The 18,884-nt window shown below is 40.3% G+C and overlaps 1 protein-coding gene across 1 annotated transcript in view; it reads left to right on the forward strand.

Annotated features, from left to right (window-relative positions):
- The window catches only part of EDIL3 (EGF like repeats and discoidin domains 3), a 242,251-nt gene that overhangs the window by 156,433 nt on the left and 66,934 nt on the right, over nucleotides 1-18,884 (forward strand). The window contains exon 6 of the mRNA XM_039696365.1: nucleotides 5,690-5,871. Within this exon, the coding sequence (XP_039552299.1) occupies nucleotides 5,690-5,871 (182 nt within the window). The remainder of the gene's footprint in view (nucleotides 1-5,689; nucleotides 5,872-18,884) is intronic.

The raw sequence follows: 18,884 nt of genomic DNA on the forward strand, positions 1-18,884 counted from the left end.
CCACAGACACCTCAAGAAGGCATGGAAGCTGTGTCTACAACCACCTCTCTGCAAAAGCAGTTTGGGTAGCACTTATAAAGAAGCTTTTGGGGTTGTCATGAGATGGTTGTGACAAAGCAAGCCCTGGAAAAACATAATTTTGTATATGGGTGGGCACTTTGCTACCAGACTCTCAAACACCCCTGTAACGAGCTGCTAAAAATCAGGCTTGCTGTTACCTAAGGGCTGTCCCTGGCAGAGCAAACTGGGCAAGGGTATTTGTGTGGCAGGAGGAATGAGAAGAAGAAATAGGAGCCTGGGCTGGAGGGTGGGGAGCAGCACGAGCAGGACCAGAGGTCATCTGTAATCCCACTGTCAGGGTTTGTGTTCAGCACCATTGCCAGGCCCTGCTAAGCACAGCCAGGGTAATCTCATTCCAGAAAATGAGGTGCTTGGAGGAAGAAAGGATTGCAGATGTCTAAAGCAGATTTGTTTTCTCCCTGCCTCCAATTTTGCATCTGTTTGTTTTGATGACGTTAGCTAGAGGCAGACCAACAGAGGAAATAAGAGTTATATATTCATGCTGCAAAATCAGGCATGTTTCATCATCAATAACAAGAAACCTTTTCATTCTAGTTGCAGAGGCATAATCATCATATTTCCAAGCAATTTTTAAACCATTTGGACATTTTGCTTAATTTGAGGACTGACAGAAATGTAAAAAATTCAAATTAAATATGCCCAAGTAACATATTTACCCAGTGATTCCTTCTTATTATCTCTTGCTGTAGTAACTATCTTAAAATAGTTTGTCTTTTCTCTGTAAAGAACAGGAATCAGCTACTTATTTCCCTATTTTAATGTTCTTCTGAGGAGATATCAATGTATACCACAGTAAGCTGGCTGTCATTTACTTTGTTTTGCTCAAATATTATTGTTTAGCTGGAGGGATTTGCTGTTGCCAGAGATCAGGGAGGAAGTAAAGAACTCATCTGCTTTCTGGGGAGCTGTTTGATCCCTGTACCCTGGGTCTACAAGGGAAATCTGGACTAAAAAACCAATTGGTTTATGGTGCAAAATGGTGTATAATGTTTCAAGATTTAATTAAGGTTGTAAAAGAAGCCTTCAAGGCAGATTTATAACTCTGCTGTCTTCACATGGTGGGGACTCTCAGGAGAACTGAAAATTCACTTTTCCTCTGTTAATTTTTACCATCCTTCTCTGGATCCATTCACAAAGCTCTTGGTACACCTTGGCATTGTTATCTGCATGGATAGTGAGATTTTGTGGGAACAGGTTTGTGTTTTGTGAGAAACAGAGAAGCATTAAATGGGTTTTATTTAGTGCATACCCATAATTGTCACTGTAGGATTAAAACCAATATAACTTGCCTTAGTATCTTGTTTTTTAATGACACTGAAATAACAACTCCAGATGACAAAATCTGCCTGGAGAATCTGTATCATGTCAGGCAGCTTAATTGCTGTTTAATTTTTCTTTATTTCTTTGCATCAAGTGCATTGTCACACCCCAATCTGCCTTAACTAATAAAAATATCCCTTATCTTATTTAATGACTAACATTGACCAGTCTGAATTGTACACAATCTATCACTGTAGTGATATTATTATTTCTCAAGCTGTCATGATTTCTGTTAAAAGAACCATGGATTTAATAGAAGCAGAAGCACAACAATAAAATATAATGCATCTTGCACATGTTCTGCAAAATATGCCTCTCAATTTAAAAACAAAAAGAACTGAAAAAGCTCTTGTTGCCTGTTTTCATTGTTAGTAGTCAGTGGTACATCACAGCTCTTGAACACATAAAGAAATAATTGATAACTTGAGGAAAAGTGTGGTTTGTGTCTGAAATTTAATATTGTGTGCAGGAGCTGGTTTGTAAGCAGTCTTTTAGTGATAAACCACATTTAATGGAACCAGAGATGGGTCATTCAGCTGAGAGCTCTTAGGAAAAACAAATTTCTTGTGCATTTAGAGATTAATCACCCCATTAGAGTTTTTAGAATAAGGAAGAGTGACTTGCTAATCTAGTGGAGTTTTTGGAAGAAATTAATGAGCATATGGCTAAGGGAAGTCCATTTGCTGTGGTATTTGGCTATCCAAAAATATGTTCAATATTTGATTTTAATTGATAAAAGAAAGTGAATTTAAAGGTTTTCTTGTAGAAAATTATGTTTGATTAAAGAAATACTTAAAGGATGAGTAAAAGGGCAAATTTAACAGTGGAAGGACCTCACTGATAGTATCCTAATGAAACTCCTGCTGACATCCTGGCTGTTCAATAAATAAAAAAATAAAAAATAAATTAGAAAATAGGGAATGTTCTGATAATTTAAGAAATATAATACTGTTTAGGAACTATTATCCAGTGTCATGCTTTCAACACATCTCATGTTGCTATACCAGAACTGAACACCAAAGTGGAAAGTACCTCTAATGTGGTAATTTTAAATTTTAGGACTGGTGCTTTTTCTTTAGCTCAGATTGAAAAACAGACAAACGTGACAAAACCATGACTGGAACTGCAAAGAAAATAAGAGCTTGTACAATAAAATACCTGTTCCCTGAAGGTAGAAATTGTCTTTGGATTTCAGGAATAATCCTCCTAAAGCTAAGGAAGATAAACACTGCTGAGCGTCTATGGTCATAGCTGAAAAAATAGAGTTAAGTGCTCTGCTCGGTAATTAAACTTAGAAAGGAAATTGCCTTCAAGTTAGAAAGGAAAATTCAACTTTGTCTTGTAAGGATTTCACACATATTTCAAATAAAATTTAATGCATTTCAGAGATGAGATGCATTAACAGACATAGCAAATATTAACATGGCTCCAGCATGCCTCCTCTTTAAAGTCCCCTCAGAAAACTTCACTTCTTTTTTCTCACATTCTATTTTTAAATAATTGTCAGTGTACGATTGCAGCTGTTAAAGATGTTTAATTTATTCCATTCATGGGTCCTGTAGGTACAGGTGTGTTGGTGAGTTACACATGCACATAGACATATCTGTGTGAATTTTCTTTCCCATTACGAAACAGCACACAGATATTTATTTTTTTTTAATAATTAGCTATAAGAAACTTTTGAAAACCTGCACTTTTCTTAGGAGAGTTATTTACCTCTGTCTTCCAATCAGATGCAGCAGTTTGCACACCAAAAGATTCCATTCTGCTTCGATGAAGATACTTCAGAAACAGCTAAGATTCAAATAGGCCTTTCAATCCTCAAGTAATGCTTGATGAAAACACAATGAGGAGTGACACCTTCCCAGCCTGTGTGGGTTTTCTGAGTGTGTTCTGCATTGTCCCTGCCCATGCTGGTGACAAAGATTTTGTTTTCTTCTGGTGCTGCCTCACGCCTGGCACAGCAGCAGGAGAGAGCCGCGTTTTGTCGTGTTTTGTGCAGTTATTATTCGAGTGCTGAAGGCAAAGCTTTTCTTTTTGGCTGATAAGCAGCATGAGGAGTTTAGGTTCTAGCTGAGATTTATGGGCTGGTGTGGGAACCCAGGGCTCAGGGAATATTTCTCTGTCCGCTCTGAGGGGTCCTGACCCCCAGAGAAGCACTGGCTTTGACCCTCACCTATGGAGAAAGCTTCCAAGACTTCGAGATATGCTAGAGTCCACAAGAGTGTGAAATAGATAACAGAGAATAGTGTAGTTTATCACAGAGTGAAAGACATAGGTTTTGGCAGTTTTTAGTATGGAGGAAGATGAAGGACATCAGGTGTTGTCCCAGGCTTCTTTTTCTTCTTCATCTACTCCATTTTCTGCAGTGCTGTTATCACAGGGTGAAAGACACAGGTTTTGGCAGTTTTTAGTATGGAGGAAGATGAAGGACATCAGGTGTTGTCCCAGGCTTCTTTTTCTTCTTCATCTACTCCATTTTCTGCAGTGCTGGTGGCATAGGGTGATTGGTCAAGGAAAGCCGCAGTTTTAGGATACATGGACAGACAAGGGATGAGTTATTGGTAGATAAGTGGAATAAAGTGTGTTTTGAGAGTTAATTGCATGAAACAACTTTAAAAGACCTTGAAACTGTACATCTGGGGCCATTTTGGGGTGCTTTTCCTGCGCACAAACTCTGGTGCAGGTGGGGTGCTGAAGTTTTGATAAGATAACAATAAACAACAAAAAGACCAAAAAAGCCCAGTGCATCTCTCTTTCCTGGCACAGAACTGCTCTAGGAGGGCTTTCCCCATCAGGGAAGCCTAGAGCCTACAGTGGGGCCCAACATGGGGCCAGAAACTGACAGGCTGGTAAAAACCTGTGTGAAATCAGGACGTGGTGCAAGCTGGGCACAAATTTGAATGGGGCCAGGATTTCATGGACTCCTGAAAGTTTTTAAGGTTTTTAAGAAGAAACACTCCCTGAAGGCCACCTGCATGGGAGCTTTGCTTTACCTTTGCAGAGCACAAGCATGGGCTTGTCCATCACTGTAAACAGCTTAACACTTCAGTTCAGTTTATCTTTGTCTCCATCACCACCCCACACCTGGGGACTGCACTACCCTGCACCATCTCCTGGCTGAGAGGAGCAAATTGCCCTGGTCACTTTTTCTTCTCTGCACCTTTAAATTAATGAGGAATTAAATTATTTGTGACTTTCTGCCTACGTGGTGTATGGATTTCGTAACAGTACGATTTCAGAGTTCATTTTTTGGGTACTGCTTGAGGTGAAACTCTGCCAGGTTTCTGAGAAAACCTGAAATGTAAGTAAACATCTGCCCTGTGGTGCTCAAAATTGCCAAAGTGCAGCTGACCTGCAAAGCAGAAGGTCTTTTGGGCCACAGAGTAACACTGGCTGCCAGAATAATTCCTGTGATTGCCTTTTCTCCAGATTCTGCATCAGAACTGAGGAAAGGAAAATCTCAGATACTCAGTTGGGTGTTGAATAGTAGATAAACTGCCAATTGTTTGTATATAATGAATTCTCATAATTTTCTCAATTTACATTTGTGGATTGCTCACAATAGCTGAATGCTTTTGTTCCTGTGCCCAAATGGAGTGGCTTCAAAAAAACAATGTATAAAGAAATATCTTGATTTTTAAAAAAGATTAGGTCTACAAGTATTTCTGGTGAATAAATTAATGATGAATGCCATGCATAACATTATGAACATGGGAGCACTTCAGTTAACTACATGCTTTGAGGCTTACTGATTAAATGGATAAACCTTTAAATATTTTTAATGTAACTGATTGATAACTTATGTCTATTTTCATATTTCTAGTGTTAACTGAAATAACAATTTGTAGCACTTTGGTTAAATGCTGAACGTTGAGGGAAGAGAGAAATATAGAACTTTGTAGTAATTACAGGATTTTAAATTTACTGGTAACAGTCATTTCAATATTTGAATTTGAGGATTCTTTTCTTCATTGTGTCCATAAAATCCAAACTCGTGAGTCTTCAGCTAGAACAAGCTAAAAGAACTTGAAAATTTAATCCATTTCATTACTTGTATAATGAGAATAGTAATTTGCAAGCAATATTTTTGTAATTTTTTTTTTATTTCTACAAACAGGTGATATAGTCAAGTACCTTGAATTTCTTCTAAGCTAGATTTGGCATGATATTCTGGATCTATTTGTATGCTACTGCAATTACAGTGACTTGGGACTCAGAACAGTTGATCATTTCAGTCAAATTCTTTATTCTTTCTTTTTTTTTTTTTTTTTTTTCCATTTTGCAGGGTGCTCTGGCCCACTAGGGATAGAAGGAGGGATTGTGTCAAACCAACAAATCACTGCATCCTCCACTCACCGAGCTCTCTTTGGACTCCAGAAGTGGTACCCCTACTACGCACGGCTTAATAAGAAAGGTCTTGTGAATGCCTGGACTGCTGCAGAAAATGACAGATGGCCATGGATTCAGGTAACAGATGGAGCTGAGGAGGAAAAAAAATACCCTTGATTCAATTGCCAGTGTCACTTAAGAAACTGATGAAGACAAGTGGTTAATGAACAGCTAGATTCTTATTCACTGTCAGAGACATAGCCAAGGCTAAAAGGGAAAGCTTAGTTGCAAAACAGTGATAATCTTGACTTTACAAATGCACAAGCCCCCCCTTATTTTTTTTCTTTAATTAAAAAAAACCCTGGACATATGTTCCATTGTGGCTTCTAAACAGTGGAAGCAGATTTATGCAGGCTCCTTTCAAAAAAGGTGCTTTCCACATATGTTGTATTTGGTGGTCAGCTCCTTAGAAGCACACCACAGCTTTATCTCTTTATCTCTATAGAAGATATCCTAACACGTGCTAAAGGTGCTTGAAGTGTGGTTTTGGCAGTGCCAGAGCATGCTGGAAGAGCTGGTCCTCTTTGCTGAGCTGCTCGGGGCACACAGGTTAAGTACTACAGGAAGGAGTACTTAAAAATTAGTACTTAAAATTAGTACTTAACAAGAACTGCTTTAATTAAGGTTGAAACAGCTGTTAGTTCAGACAAATCCGTGGGGCTGAAAATACACTGTTTCTCATCCCACTCAAGCATGGTATTGCTAGAGTGATTCAAATGGCAGTGCCCTCACCGTGTACTGGATTTCTCTGTGGCCAAAAAATTACTTCAGGAAAAGCAGTGAGTATGAAGTCCTGTAGCAATGTTTTAATGAAGATAATTATCTACTGGCTGCTGTACCTCTTTGCTTGGGTGGTGTTTTCTAATATATGAATTGGGCATAGCTTTGGCAATTTCAGCTGTTGGTTAATAAAGGTTAGTGAGTTAGACACGTGAAAACTTTCTGCACTGATCCTCATGGTCAGTGTGTGAAGAGGATGCTTCCCTTTCAGTGAACCCACTGCAAGATTTAGCAAAACAGGGTATTTGAGCATCTTATCTGTGAGTATTAAGTTGAACTGTCCATAATGCCCTCATCTGTGTCAGACACACTCTTCTTGAGGCTACCTTGGTGTTCATGAAATTGGTATTTGTTCACAATCAATGTTTTTGCCCTGACTACCATCTTTAATTTTATTGAGAGGCTCCTACATATCTGCGGGGGGGAAGCATACACAATTACCTGATCATTTTTCTTGTATAGAAAACAGTCACAAAGCACTGTTTGATGAAGTTTTCTGAAACTGATGCAGTGAGAGTGCTGGATTTTGTCACCTCTGAAAAACGAAAACTGGTGTTACTGCTTGTTATTTATTGCAGAGTGAAAACACAAAGGCCCTTGACCGTGTCGTAAGTCAGTTTTCCTCCACAAAGATCAGAGGGGTTAGGAAGTCTGTAAAATTTATACATTGAAAAGAACTGGAAAGGATCATGGAGGGGGACCTGAGCAGAATTATTTTCATGGGAGTAGAAAGCTAATGTAATTTTAATGCATAATGAAAAAGTCAGATTTTGGGCTGTGTTAGAGTGTGGGCTATATTGAATGAGCTGGAGAAAGATTTCAAAATCATTTAGCACTGGCCCCCTAGATATGTGTTTTTGAGGAGAAGAACTGGATGGGGATGTTTTATGGTCTCATGCTTCCACATTTGTGCTTGGCACTGTGGGGGCAGCTGCCAGGCTCCCTTGGACTTTGTTCCCTGGGAAGTCTTCCCTCTGCTCTTACATGCAATGAACATCCTTGGGCCAGTGGAGCAAATGTGTCTAAAATCTCAGCCCATGCCAACAGGTCTGAAGAATTTGTCCTTTTTTCTGGAGTTTTGGAGGTTATTCCAGTCCCTTACAGGTTATTCTGTAATTTTGATAGCCATGGGATGTAAGGACTTTTAAGAAGCTTCCATCATACAATTAATGTGTTTTAAACATTCTCTTATTTTCTTCTCATTTTTCTTGCAAAATAAACTTTAGTCTATAGTTTTCACAAAACTTGCCAAATGCTATTTTTTAATCCTCTTTTTTTTCAGTTCAGAACAAAATTTAAAATATTCGTGGGTGTAAGGACTTTTAAGAAGCTTATATCATACAATTAATGTGTTTTAAACATTCTCTTATTTTCTTCTCATTTTTCTTGCAAAATAAACTTTAGTCTATAGTTTTCACAAAACTTGCCAAGTGCTATATTTTAATCCTCTTTTTTTCAGTTCAGAGCAAAATCAAAAACATTCTTTGCAGTTTCAGAGCAGAGGCCTTGAGAATATTTCCTTCTTTCCTTTTTCCTTTCCTGAAAACATCTGGAACCAGAAAATCTGAAACTTTTTTTAGGGACATGATAGGTGGAAGGAAGGTGTACTGCAGAATGTACAGATCTTTGTAGATCTGGCAAGGTGGAGACATCCCTGGACTCACACTTTATTCACAGTACTTCTTTACATCAGAGCACTGTCTTGTTCTTCAACCATGAAATAAGCTTTAAGAAACACTGTCTGACCCTTGTATGGTGGAACAGTTTGATGAGAGGAGAAGCAGAAATCCCATGTCTTATTTCTGCACAGGTTCTGTAATGCCCAGGGAGGTGCTCCATAAATGTTTCTGGAGGGATGAAAAAAGTCAGATTTGAGCTAAATTTCTGGCTCATAGGAGAAAAGATGTCAAACCCTCTACCTGGGTTTTTACTCTGCTGTGTCACCAGCTTCTCCCCAGACCCTACTGGGAGCAGCCTGCACGTGGAACCTTTTCCATGCTCCTCTGAATGATGAAGGATCTGGTCCAGAAGAAGGCACTGAAAAACAGTGTGAGTGTTTGGCAGAGATTAAGTGGAAAGCTACAAAACCAGAAAATCCATTTTTTAGGACATGCAAATTAACATTTAGCGTGGTTGAACCTAAAGCAATCTCCTGTTCCCCTCTTGTAGCTTCTAATGCTAGATAAATTCTAAAGGAAGCCGTGCATAATGGGCAAAGTCCCTCAAAGTATGATTATGTACAGGCCTGTAGCTATTTTTGCCTTGTTCCATCATTATCAATTTTCTTTGTCACTTAATTTCTTTATTTATATGCAGCCTGGCAAATAAAAGGTTTGAGTGTTCTGCTTATAACTCACTTGTAATGAGTGCAGAAGTTTTTTTTTCTGTAATCTTTCAGGTGTCTGATACACATGAACTAATTAGTATGCAATTTCATTTTCCTGCATTCTCCCAATGAACTGAAAATTGAAATTGCCATTTTAAATTTACACTCTCAGCATGTAATTAGTAATGGCACTACAATGTTTGTAATTGGCTTGTGATTTAAAGGGTCACTGACCATGTTTTTAGAAGCAAATTATAGCCTGAGTAAGTCATATCTGCCTTTTAAAGTTCTCCTGACCTCTGTTTCTCCTCTCAGGCTGGCTGTGATAAAATAACACCTGTGTACTGCTTAGCACTTTATTAGTGATATTAACTTTTATGGTTTGGAAATACAATGACAAAAAAAAATCACATACATCTATTCTTCATTAATTGGTCCTGAAGTATAACCAAAATGCTCACACTGACTGTTCCAGTAATGAGTCTTTTTTGTAAACCTTTTTTTTTTTAAACAGTGGTTTCTCTTTCCCCTTCTGTCCTTTTGCATTTACGGTTTTAAAAAATGTTCATTTGTTTTATTCTGATTTCACTTCATTTCTGCTCATTCCTTGCACCTGTATTTTTCTATTCCTATGTTAGTTATGGTTTTTAGGGCAGTATGAATCAGAATAGGTGTGGCCATGGGCAGGATTATTGTGTCTGTTATCCCTCTACCATATCCAAAATTAAGATAAAAAAAAAAAACAAGTCTATAAATCTACAATCTAATGAAAAAAACCCCAAACTGCCAGCAGGAGTTTGTGTATATTACTTCTCTCCAGTGAATTTCAGCCCAGGAATCCATCCCTGTTCCTTACACTTCTTCTCCTCTCCCAGTTTCACCACTCCCAGGTTGGTCTCCGAGTTTTAACCACCCCCATATTTCCTAATTAATTTTCCCCTATACACAACTTTTAAATATTTTGTGGACTTCTGGACACAGAAATTGTTTTTACAAAGTGTAAAACCCACAGGCACCAAGAGCAGTTTCCAGCATAGCTTACACCCAGAAAATTTTGAGAAAATGCACTAATTACTGAGCAGCATGCCACTACGTGGGAGATGTGTTTGAACACCTGACCTGTTGCTGGAGACTGTTGTGTATAAATGTAAGGTACTAAATAGAATAATAAACACCATATTTTGTTATCTCTCACTAAAATGGCCTAAACTCCTTCTCCAGAGACATTGGTAGCTTACAATTTATTTTTTTTTAAATATTCAAATATTTATTGTGTTATTGTGGTAGATGGATGTTTGAAGGATTAATCCACAAAACAGGTAGACTGCTCACTTTGGTTGCAGAATCAAAAGTGGGAAGTAAAGTTGGTTCAGGCTGATTATTCAGCTTTTTGCCTCTAGTTTTTATTGCATACAAAATGATCCCAAATATTTAATCTGGGGTTTCTTCTTCTTCAAAGACTCCATCCCTTTCCATCTATATTTCATATTTTTTTTCTGTTTGGAATCAATTTTGAAAGTCAAGTTGTAACTTCAAAATGGAAAAGCTACAAGTCTTAGAATATATGGCAAGAGAACTATAATTCTATAATTTTTCTAATGTATTCCCCAAACATTTTTTTTGCCAATATGCATTAAAATTCTGATGAAACACAATAATGAGAAATACAGCACTTTGATGGAAAATGTGCCAAATCTCTGACTGGCAATTCAAATATATTAGTACTCCAGTCCAAAGTAAAATACATTTGGTTTATTTACCATTTCAGCATGTCTGTTGTAAATATTACTTTTTGCCTTTTTAATTTAGCTTCCTTAATAACTATGTCCAGCTTTAAGAACATTTCTTCACTGTATTTCTTGAAACTATTTTTACACACTTTTGCTGCAGAGATTTTTAATAAAAAAGATGACCTGTGATGGAAAGGGACCTAGCCCAGCAGAGTCAGGACAAAAAATTTCCCTGATCTCTGTCTTATTTAATTTATTTAGGCTTTTTTCCTTTAAAAGCACAGAGAATGCTTAAAAAAAATAAAAAGGCTAAAATATATTGCAATATTATTGCTCTTAGGTAGAATTTGTATTTTGATTGAGGCTTAATTTGTTTTTTACACAAGTGTCTCCACACCACGTTTGATTTCAATCCCACCTCTGGTGCTCAGCCTCACCTTTTTGAGACTTTCAGTTCCATGACATAATTAACTATGTGACTATGAATCTCACAAGCCTAATCATAACACACAAAAATTATTTGTATAAAAAACATTAAGCTCCATCATTCTTATCCCCAAGCAGAAAACCACAAAGTATTGTGTGGGTATTTTTCCTCAAAAAAAAAAAAAAAAGGAAAAAAAAGGCAAAGGAAAAAAGTTAACAGCTTCCTCATCAAGAGCTTCCAAAGAGCAAGTACACACCAGGTGATAGCTGTTTGCTAATGAAATGATAAAACCCAAAATACACAGAGGCCTTGCAGAACATTCACTCAAACATCTGTTGGTGAGAGCTCCAAGCAAACTGCCATCTGTGAAACCATTCATTTTGTCAAAGTTCATTTCCTCATTCATGAGCACTGGTGTACAGGCTTCCAAAAATACCTGTCACTGCAGCTTAAATGTTTTATATCACTTAATGTAGCTCTCATCTCAGTGTCAGGTGAACTTTATGAAGTGCAGTCTCACAGTCATCATGCATGGTGATGTGCACCACATAGGAAGACTTAAGCTGCTAAGTTGGATACTAAAATGTTGTTAAAGTTCTTTTTTTTTTTTTTTGTCAATATTTCAAAATATGGCTCAAAATCATAGAAGGATTTCCTTGGAGGATATTGGTGAGAGGCAGTAAGTACCTGAAAGGTCTTGGCTGTGGAGAACAGAAACTAAGAAGGAAAGTGCAGTTGAATTAAAACAATGCCACACAGGACCTTTAATCTGCAGGAATTAGAAGAGGTTGTCTGCTAGCCAAAGTCTGCCATAAATTCACTGACTTCAGTGAACTCAATACCAGTGTCTGCTCTCTGCAGACCTCCCTCAGCATCTAAACATTTAACTTTCAGGCCAAAAATGTAATTTATGTACTCAGAGAAGAAAACAAGGGCGCTCAGATCCTATTTCTTAGTGTAATCATCCACAGACTCCCTGGTGCCCCACGTCTTGGTATCCGTTTTGTATCACACATCCTGCTTTTATCCCAGGCACAGACACGTTCAAACAACTTTGGGCTGAGGTTCTGGGTGCACAAAACAGTCAGTTCTGAGTCAGCATCCTCATGGCAACTGAGGCTTTATGCTGTTATGAACACCATCCATAACATGCTCTGTCAGCCCCCATGCCAGCTTTCCTTATTTACTCCACCTAATGTGGCTGAATGGCTGAAGGAACAGGACCTTTAAACACTTTATCCCCTGCATCTGCAACACTATGCATTCCAACTAGTTTTTGGGGGTTTTTTTCCATTTGTTACTCTGATATTAAAACCAATCAAGTCTTAGAAAGTGGTGACACCAAAAGCAACAAAGGTGCGTCCATGTGGTTTACTGCATAAGGAAGAAGCCCAAGCACCTGTGTGGTGATCCATAATGGAATGATGTGTGGGTATCCTAGTCACCCTGTGTGGAGGACAGCATCCAAATCTGTGAGATGATGTCATGCTGATGTGTGACAGTCAAAGGAGTCATTTTTACCTTCTAAACACTCTCTTAAAAACTGGTAAAGCAAATGATCCTCACTCACAGTCTCCGTCCTGGTAGACTTGACTTCTAGAAAAGTGTTGTTTCAAGTTATTTGAATAAAACTAAGGTTCGGGAAACAAAGTTTCGGATAAAGTAAGACTACATGTCAGGAAATTAAGATTTTTTTTGGTGTGGTATGCAGGCATATGTACACAATCCCAGGATGGGGCAGCTTGGGAGGGACGGCGGTGGTCACCCGGTGCCACCTCCCGCTCCAGCAGGGCCACCCCAGAGCACACGGGACTGTGCCCAGGTCATTCTGGAATGTCCCCAGCCGGGGAGACCCCAGAGCCCCTCGGGGCTGTGCCCAGGGCAGCAGCTCTGCCTCCGGGAGGGGAATTGCTGGGATCAGGCCCTGCCCGGGGCTGCGGGGCCATGGCTGGGCCTGGGGCAGAGCTGGGCCTGCCCTGAGCCCTCACACGGGGACGGACAGGGACAGACAGACAGGGACACACAGGGACAGACAGACTGGGACACACAGGGACACAGGGCCAGACACACAAGGACAGACAGGGACAGACAGGGACAGACAGGGACCTTTAATCTGCAGGAATTAGAAGAGGTTGTCTGCTAGCCAAAGTCTGCCATAAATTCACTGACTTCAGTGAACTCAATACCAGTGTCTGCTCTCTGCAGACCTCCCTCAGCATCTAAACATTTAACTTTCAGGCCAAAAATGTAATTTATGTACTCAGAGAAGAAAACAAGGGCGCTCAGATCCTATTTCTTAGTGTAATCATCCACAGACTCCCTGGTGCCCCACGTCTTGGTATCCGTTTTGTATCACACATCCTGCTTTTATCCCAGGCACAGACACGTTCAAACAACTTTGGGCTGAGGTTCTGGGTGCACAAAACAGTCAGTTCTGAGTCAGCATCCTCATGGCAACTGAGGCTTTATGCTGTTATGAACACCATCCATAACATGCTCTGTCAGCCCCCATGCCAGCTTTCCTTCTTTACTCCACCTAATGTGGCTGAATGGCTGAAGGAACAGGACCTTTAAACACTTTATCCCCTGCGTCTGCAACACTATGCATTCCAACTAGCTTTTGGGGGTTTTTTTCCATTTGTTACTCTGATATTAAAACCAATCAAGTCTTAGAAAGTGGTGACACCAAAAGCAACAAAGGTGCGTCCTTATTGCATAAGGAAGAAGCCCAAGCACCTGTGTGGTGATCCATAATGGAATGATGTGTGGGTATCCTAGTCACCCTGTGGGGAGGACAGCATCCAAATCTGTGAGATGATGTCATGCTGATGTGTGACAGTCAAAGGAGTCATTTTTACCTTCTAAACACTCTCTTAAAAACTGGCAAAGCAAATGATCCTCACCCACAGTCTCCGTCCTGCTAGACTTGACTTCTAGAAAAGTGTTTCAAGTTATTTCAATAAAACTAAGGTTGGGGAAACAAAGTTTCGGATAAAGTAAGACTACATGTCAGGAAATTAAGATTTTTTTGATATGGGGACAGACTGGGACAGACAGGGCCAGACAAGGACACAGGGACAGACAGGGATGGACAGGGACAAAGAGGGACAGACAGGGGGACACAGGGAAAGACAGGGACACACCTGACACAAAGGGACAGAGAGACAGGGACAGACAGGGAGATACAGGGACACACAGGGACAGACAGGGGGACACAGGGAGAGATGGAGAGACAGGGACAAACAGGGGACACAGGGACAGATGGACAGACAGGGACAGACAGACAGGGGGACAGACAGGACAGACTGGGACACAGTGAGACAGACAGGGGTACACAGGGACAGACAGGGGAGCACACAGAGACAGACGGGGACATAGGGTCAGACAGCTACAGACAGGGAGATAGGGACAGACAGGGACAGACAGGACAGACAGGGGAACACAGGGACAGACAGGGACACAGGGACACACAGCGCCAGCCAGGGCTGAGGCCCCTCTCAGCTGGGGCTCCTCTCCAGGCTGAGCAGCCCCAGCTCCCTCAGCCCTTCGTGGGATGCTCCAGGCCCTGAATAACTTGGACCTGCTCCAGCAGCTCCCTGTGCTCCTGTCCTGAGCAGGCGATGGACACTGCACTCCACATGTGCCCTCACAGGGCTGGGCAGAAGGGCCTCCCTGACCTGCTGGCAATGCTCTTCCCAATGTCCCCCCAAACCCCATGGACCTTCCTTGCCCCCAGGACACTCTGCTGGTCAGGGACAGCTCATTGCCCACCAGAACCTCCAGGTCCTTCCTCACAGAGCCACCCCAGCAGATCCCCTCCAGCCTGTGCTGCTGCCTGGAGCTGTTCCTGACCAGGTGCAGGACCTGCATTCCCCTTATTAAGCTACAGACATTTCTTCCCTGCCTAATTCTGCAACCTGTCAAAGTCCCTTGGAAGGGCTTCACAGCCCCTCAGGGGTTTTGGCCTCTCTTCCCAGTCAGTGAACTGCTGAGCACCCCTCATCCAAACACTGAGGAACAAATTAAACAATTCTTTACCCCACTATTGAACCTTGGGGGACACCAGCATTGGCACGTCTCCAATCAGACCCATGACACTGACTGCAATCCTCTGGACGTGCTGCTCACCCATTTCTGAGTCCAAGTTTATCTCACCTCAGTTTCCAGGGCCCCACAGCAGTCCAGGCTGTTGGAAGCACAGAAAGTCACCAGCACCATGAGAACTGCCACAGTCAACAAGGGCTGAAGTCAACTCGCCCTCCTTGACCTCCCCTGGAAAAGGTGGCATGTGTTTGTCATCTCAAAGACCTCCCAATTTAAGCCACGCACTAATCCTGTGAACTGAAAATTGGGAGCATATTTTACTCTTACACTCTTAGACCCTTCTTCTTCCATGACTGATTAACATAAAAAGACATTGTTGAAGCCTTGACTGTCTCAATGAGGCTTTTCAAAGATTGTCTATCACAAAACCAAGCAATGTTTAGGGGTTTTTTTTAAACTAATATTTTGCCTGAAAATTTTGGTAAAAGGAAAAATATTTTGAGGCAAACCATAAAATGAATAGGGAAAATCTCACCAAAGGGTAACTTTTAACATTTCTATGTGAACTTTTTTTTTTACTTTTGAGTCCTAATTTCGAAAGATAATAAAAAATATTTAATGAGTATGATTGTCAGGATGCCACAAATAGCCAATTTCTTAGGGTTCAGGAGATATTAATAATTTGAGCCAACTTTCTGTGTTCTGTAATAGCATCTGTGGGCTGTGAAATCATTTGAGTGGTGCAGTCTTTTCATCAGTCACACAGCCATCTGCCCCCTGTGTGCTTCACTAACCCTTCACTCCCCTTGTGTCCATCCCAAAACTTGGCCTCTCTCCCCACAAAACCAGCAACTAACAGGTTATCCCCAAAGATTCACTAGGATTACCTTGACCATGAAGAAAGGGGATAAAGATACATATTTTAATACAGGTTGTGCACCATTCGATAGCACTGTTATCACTAGATAAGTTAATTCTGGGAATGTGCAATGGGATCTTACAGGGTCAGGGAAGTGTGATCTCCTGAAAATTCTCAGGTTTCAGATGGTTAACACTCCTTTCATCAGTGCATTGGATGTCTTTTCAAACCTTGAAACTCTAGCATTCCATGACTTCTTGGTCTGTGAACATGCATAGGACCTAGAGAAAACCCACTGAAGCCAGAGTGGGAATTTTTCCCTGTTGTCCTTCTGGGGGCTCAAGAGAAGATCATAATTTTCTTCGGAGTTTTTACCAGAGTGCACCTGCCAAAGTGCCATAAAAACAGATGCAAAGTGTGTGAGAGAAAATACCTCTCAATGTCTGAAGTTATTTTGCAACCAGAAATTTCTCTGAGTGTATTTTCACAGTGATTTTAATATTGCACCTTTTTGAATTCCCTTCTTTTCCCTAAGGAACACTGTTTTCATGTAGGATGAAAAGAAAAGTATGTGGTTTTGACCTGAGTCTGACATCACATCTTCTAGATCTACAAGCTGTTGATCAAAGCTCTTTTACAAGGGGAAATACATGCAGATATTTTCACTGGCATTTTTATTTATATATTCTTAGGCTGATTCTTCAGGATGTCTTCCAGACATTGTGGGGAAGTTCTTTCTGAGATCCATTAACATTCCAAAGGCAGGAAGAGTTTTCATAAGTTGAAAGCATATGAAGAAACTAATAATAGCAATAAATGACCTTGGTGTTTCTTAGGTAACATTCAGTTTCAGATAGCTAATACTCATTTGATCAATACTTCACAAACAAGATGATATTTTGCAGGTCAAAAAACCTCTGAACAATATGAGATTGATTATTGGCCCCTTCTTGAGATGGCAGTCTAAAGATGCCAGTGTTTGAATAATTCATATAACCCTGTTAATGGCATTCATAACAACTACCTTTGGGACTAAAATAATGACTTAATAATAAGAAGGAACAGACTAAGCAAGTTTTTTAGTCTGTCTAATTATGTAAACTCTCTGAGGCATAAACTGAAAGTTCTCAACAAAAGCCAAATGAAGTAGGTGCTTTTTGATAATTCTCATAACATATGTTCCCCCACATTAGCATTACATGGGCCAAATAATCCTTGTATTTATGTTTTGCATACAAGTAGGATCTAACCTATATTTTGATCTCTTCACAGAGAGGCAAATTAAATTAGTGGTCCAATTTGCATCTCTGATTGTAATTTAAAGCAGGTACATGAATAAGTCCCACTGAGGATGGCAAAGGTGATGAGTTGTTTTTAGAGGGTTGACTGAGGCTGAGATGCAGGTGGGTAGAGGGAAGTCCTGAGAGGTGTTTGTTTTTACCCTGAGGTGTAATAAACTGGAAACAGCAGGAGGATGAGTTTGCAGAGGATGTAATAGAAAAGATATGAGGGTGCTTTGCTGGGCTGCGTCCACATAAGTGAAACAAAATGGGCTGGGATCAGAAACAACCTGAGTTGTTGAACCTTTAATTGGTCTGTCCTCAAGGTGCAATCCCACAACCACGCTGGGAATTATAATTTTCAAAGCAATCTGTAACCAACATTTGTTCTCCTAGCCTATTACAAGACAACAATTTATACTATCGTGTCAATATTTTTCAATAAAACATGTTTTTCTCTGTGGGGCAGACCCCCTTCCAGCATGTCAGCAGCAGTGCTGCTGTGGATAAATCACTGCATATCCTCGCTGTGTGCTGCTTAAAACACACATCACTGCCACTGTGCTGACTGCATTAATGCCCTGAACTAAATCCAGGGGAGCTCTGCTGACAGTGCTGATTAGGAGAGTATCAAAAAGCCACAGACAGGCAAGACAGATGAGCACCTTGTGTGCAGGTGCCAGCGAGGCTTTGCAAGGGGAAGTTAATAGTGACTGACCTGCTGTGCCCTTCCTGCTCCTCATCACCAGCCCAGCTCTGCAGCTGCTGTGGCACCAGGGTGAAACAGCAGTTTGTCCTGTTCAGACTGGAGGAAACAGTCTTGGAGACTGAAAAGGAGGCACGGGAAGGAGCTTTCAGACTCGCTGACTTTCCCCAGTATTGAGGGGCTTGTGTCAGGTTGTTCATTTCCTGAGTTTATTAAAAAATATTTCTATTGGCAAGTATCCCCATTTTTCATCAGAAGATGTTTGTCTGGGTGCTTTCTATCTAGCTCTGTCAGAATCATGACTTTGGGAAAAAAAAAAAAAGAGAAGAGACAAAAAAAATTAAATTTCAATCCTTCAAAACCTGATGAGATCAGCAGGGAAGGGTTGCTGTAATAAATCTTTTAATGCCAGTATAACCTTGATCTCTTATTCAACCCTGTTTTTATGTGAGTAATGGTGAGTAGCAGTAAAGATATATTTACTTTGTGCTAGAAAAGATGAAGAATTATTTATGACAACACTATTCCATCTCATAACTGAAACAAGTAAACACCTTTGTTCTCCATAAAATGCATTTCTGCCTATGAATCTAAAACTACATTTAAGGATTCAATGACTCAAGGTTTCATATAGGCTTTAATTTGAGCATTTCTGGAAAGCTTGCTCTTCAGGAACACTTCAGGCAGGGCTGTTCTGCAGGAAATGTTACTAGTGTTATTGCTAACAGTGAGATAACAAATGAGGGGAATATGGTTATGGATTCTGTCCAGGAGCATCACATAGGGGTCTTCCTGAAGTCACTCTGTCTTCTCATCCCTCTTCTCCTCTCCTGCCTGCAATAATGTAGATAAGGTGGATGCAGATGGGTGGGTTTTTTTATCTTTTTGCACATTTTATAGCTTCTGCAAGTGAATATGCTAGCATTTGATCATAAATTG

The sequence above is a fragment of the Passer montanus genome, unplaced genomic scaffold (genome assembly GCF_014805655.1).
Source record: "Passer montanus isolate IOZ18808 unplaced genomic scaffold, ASM1480565v1 scaffold97, whole genome shotgun sequence".
NCBI classification, from domain to species: Eukaryota; Metazoa; Chordata; class Aves; order Passeriformes; family Passeridae; genus Passer; species Passer montanus.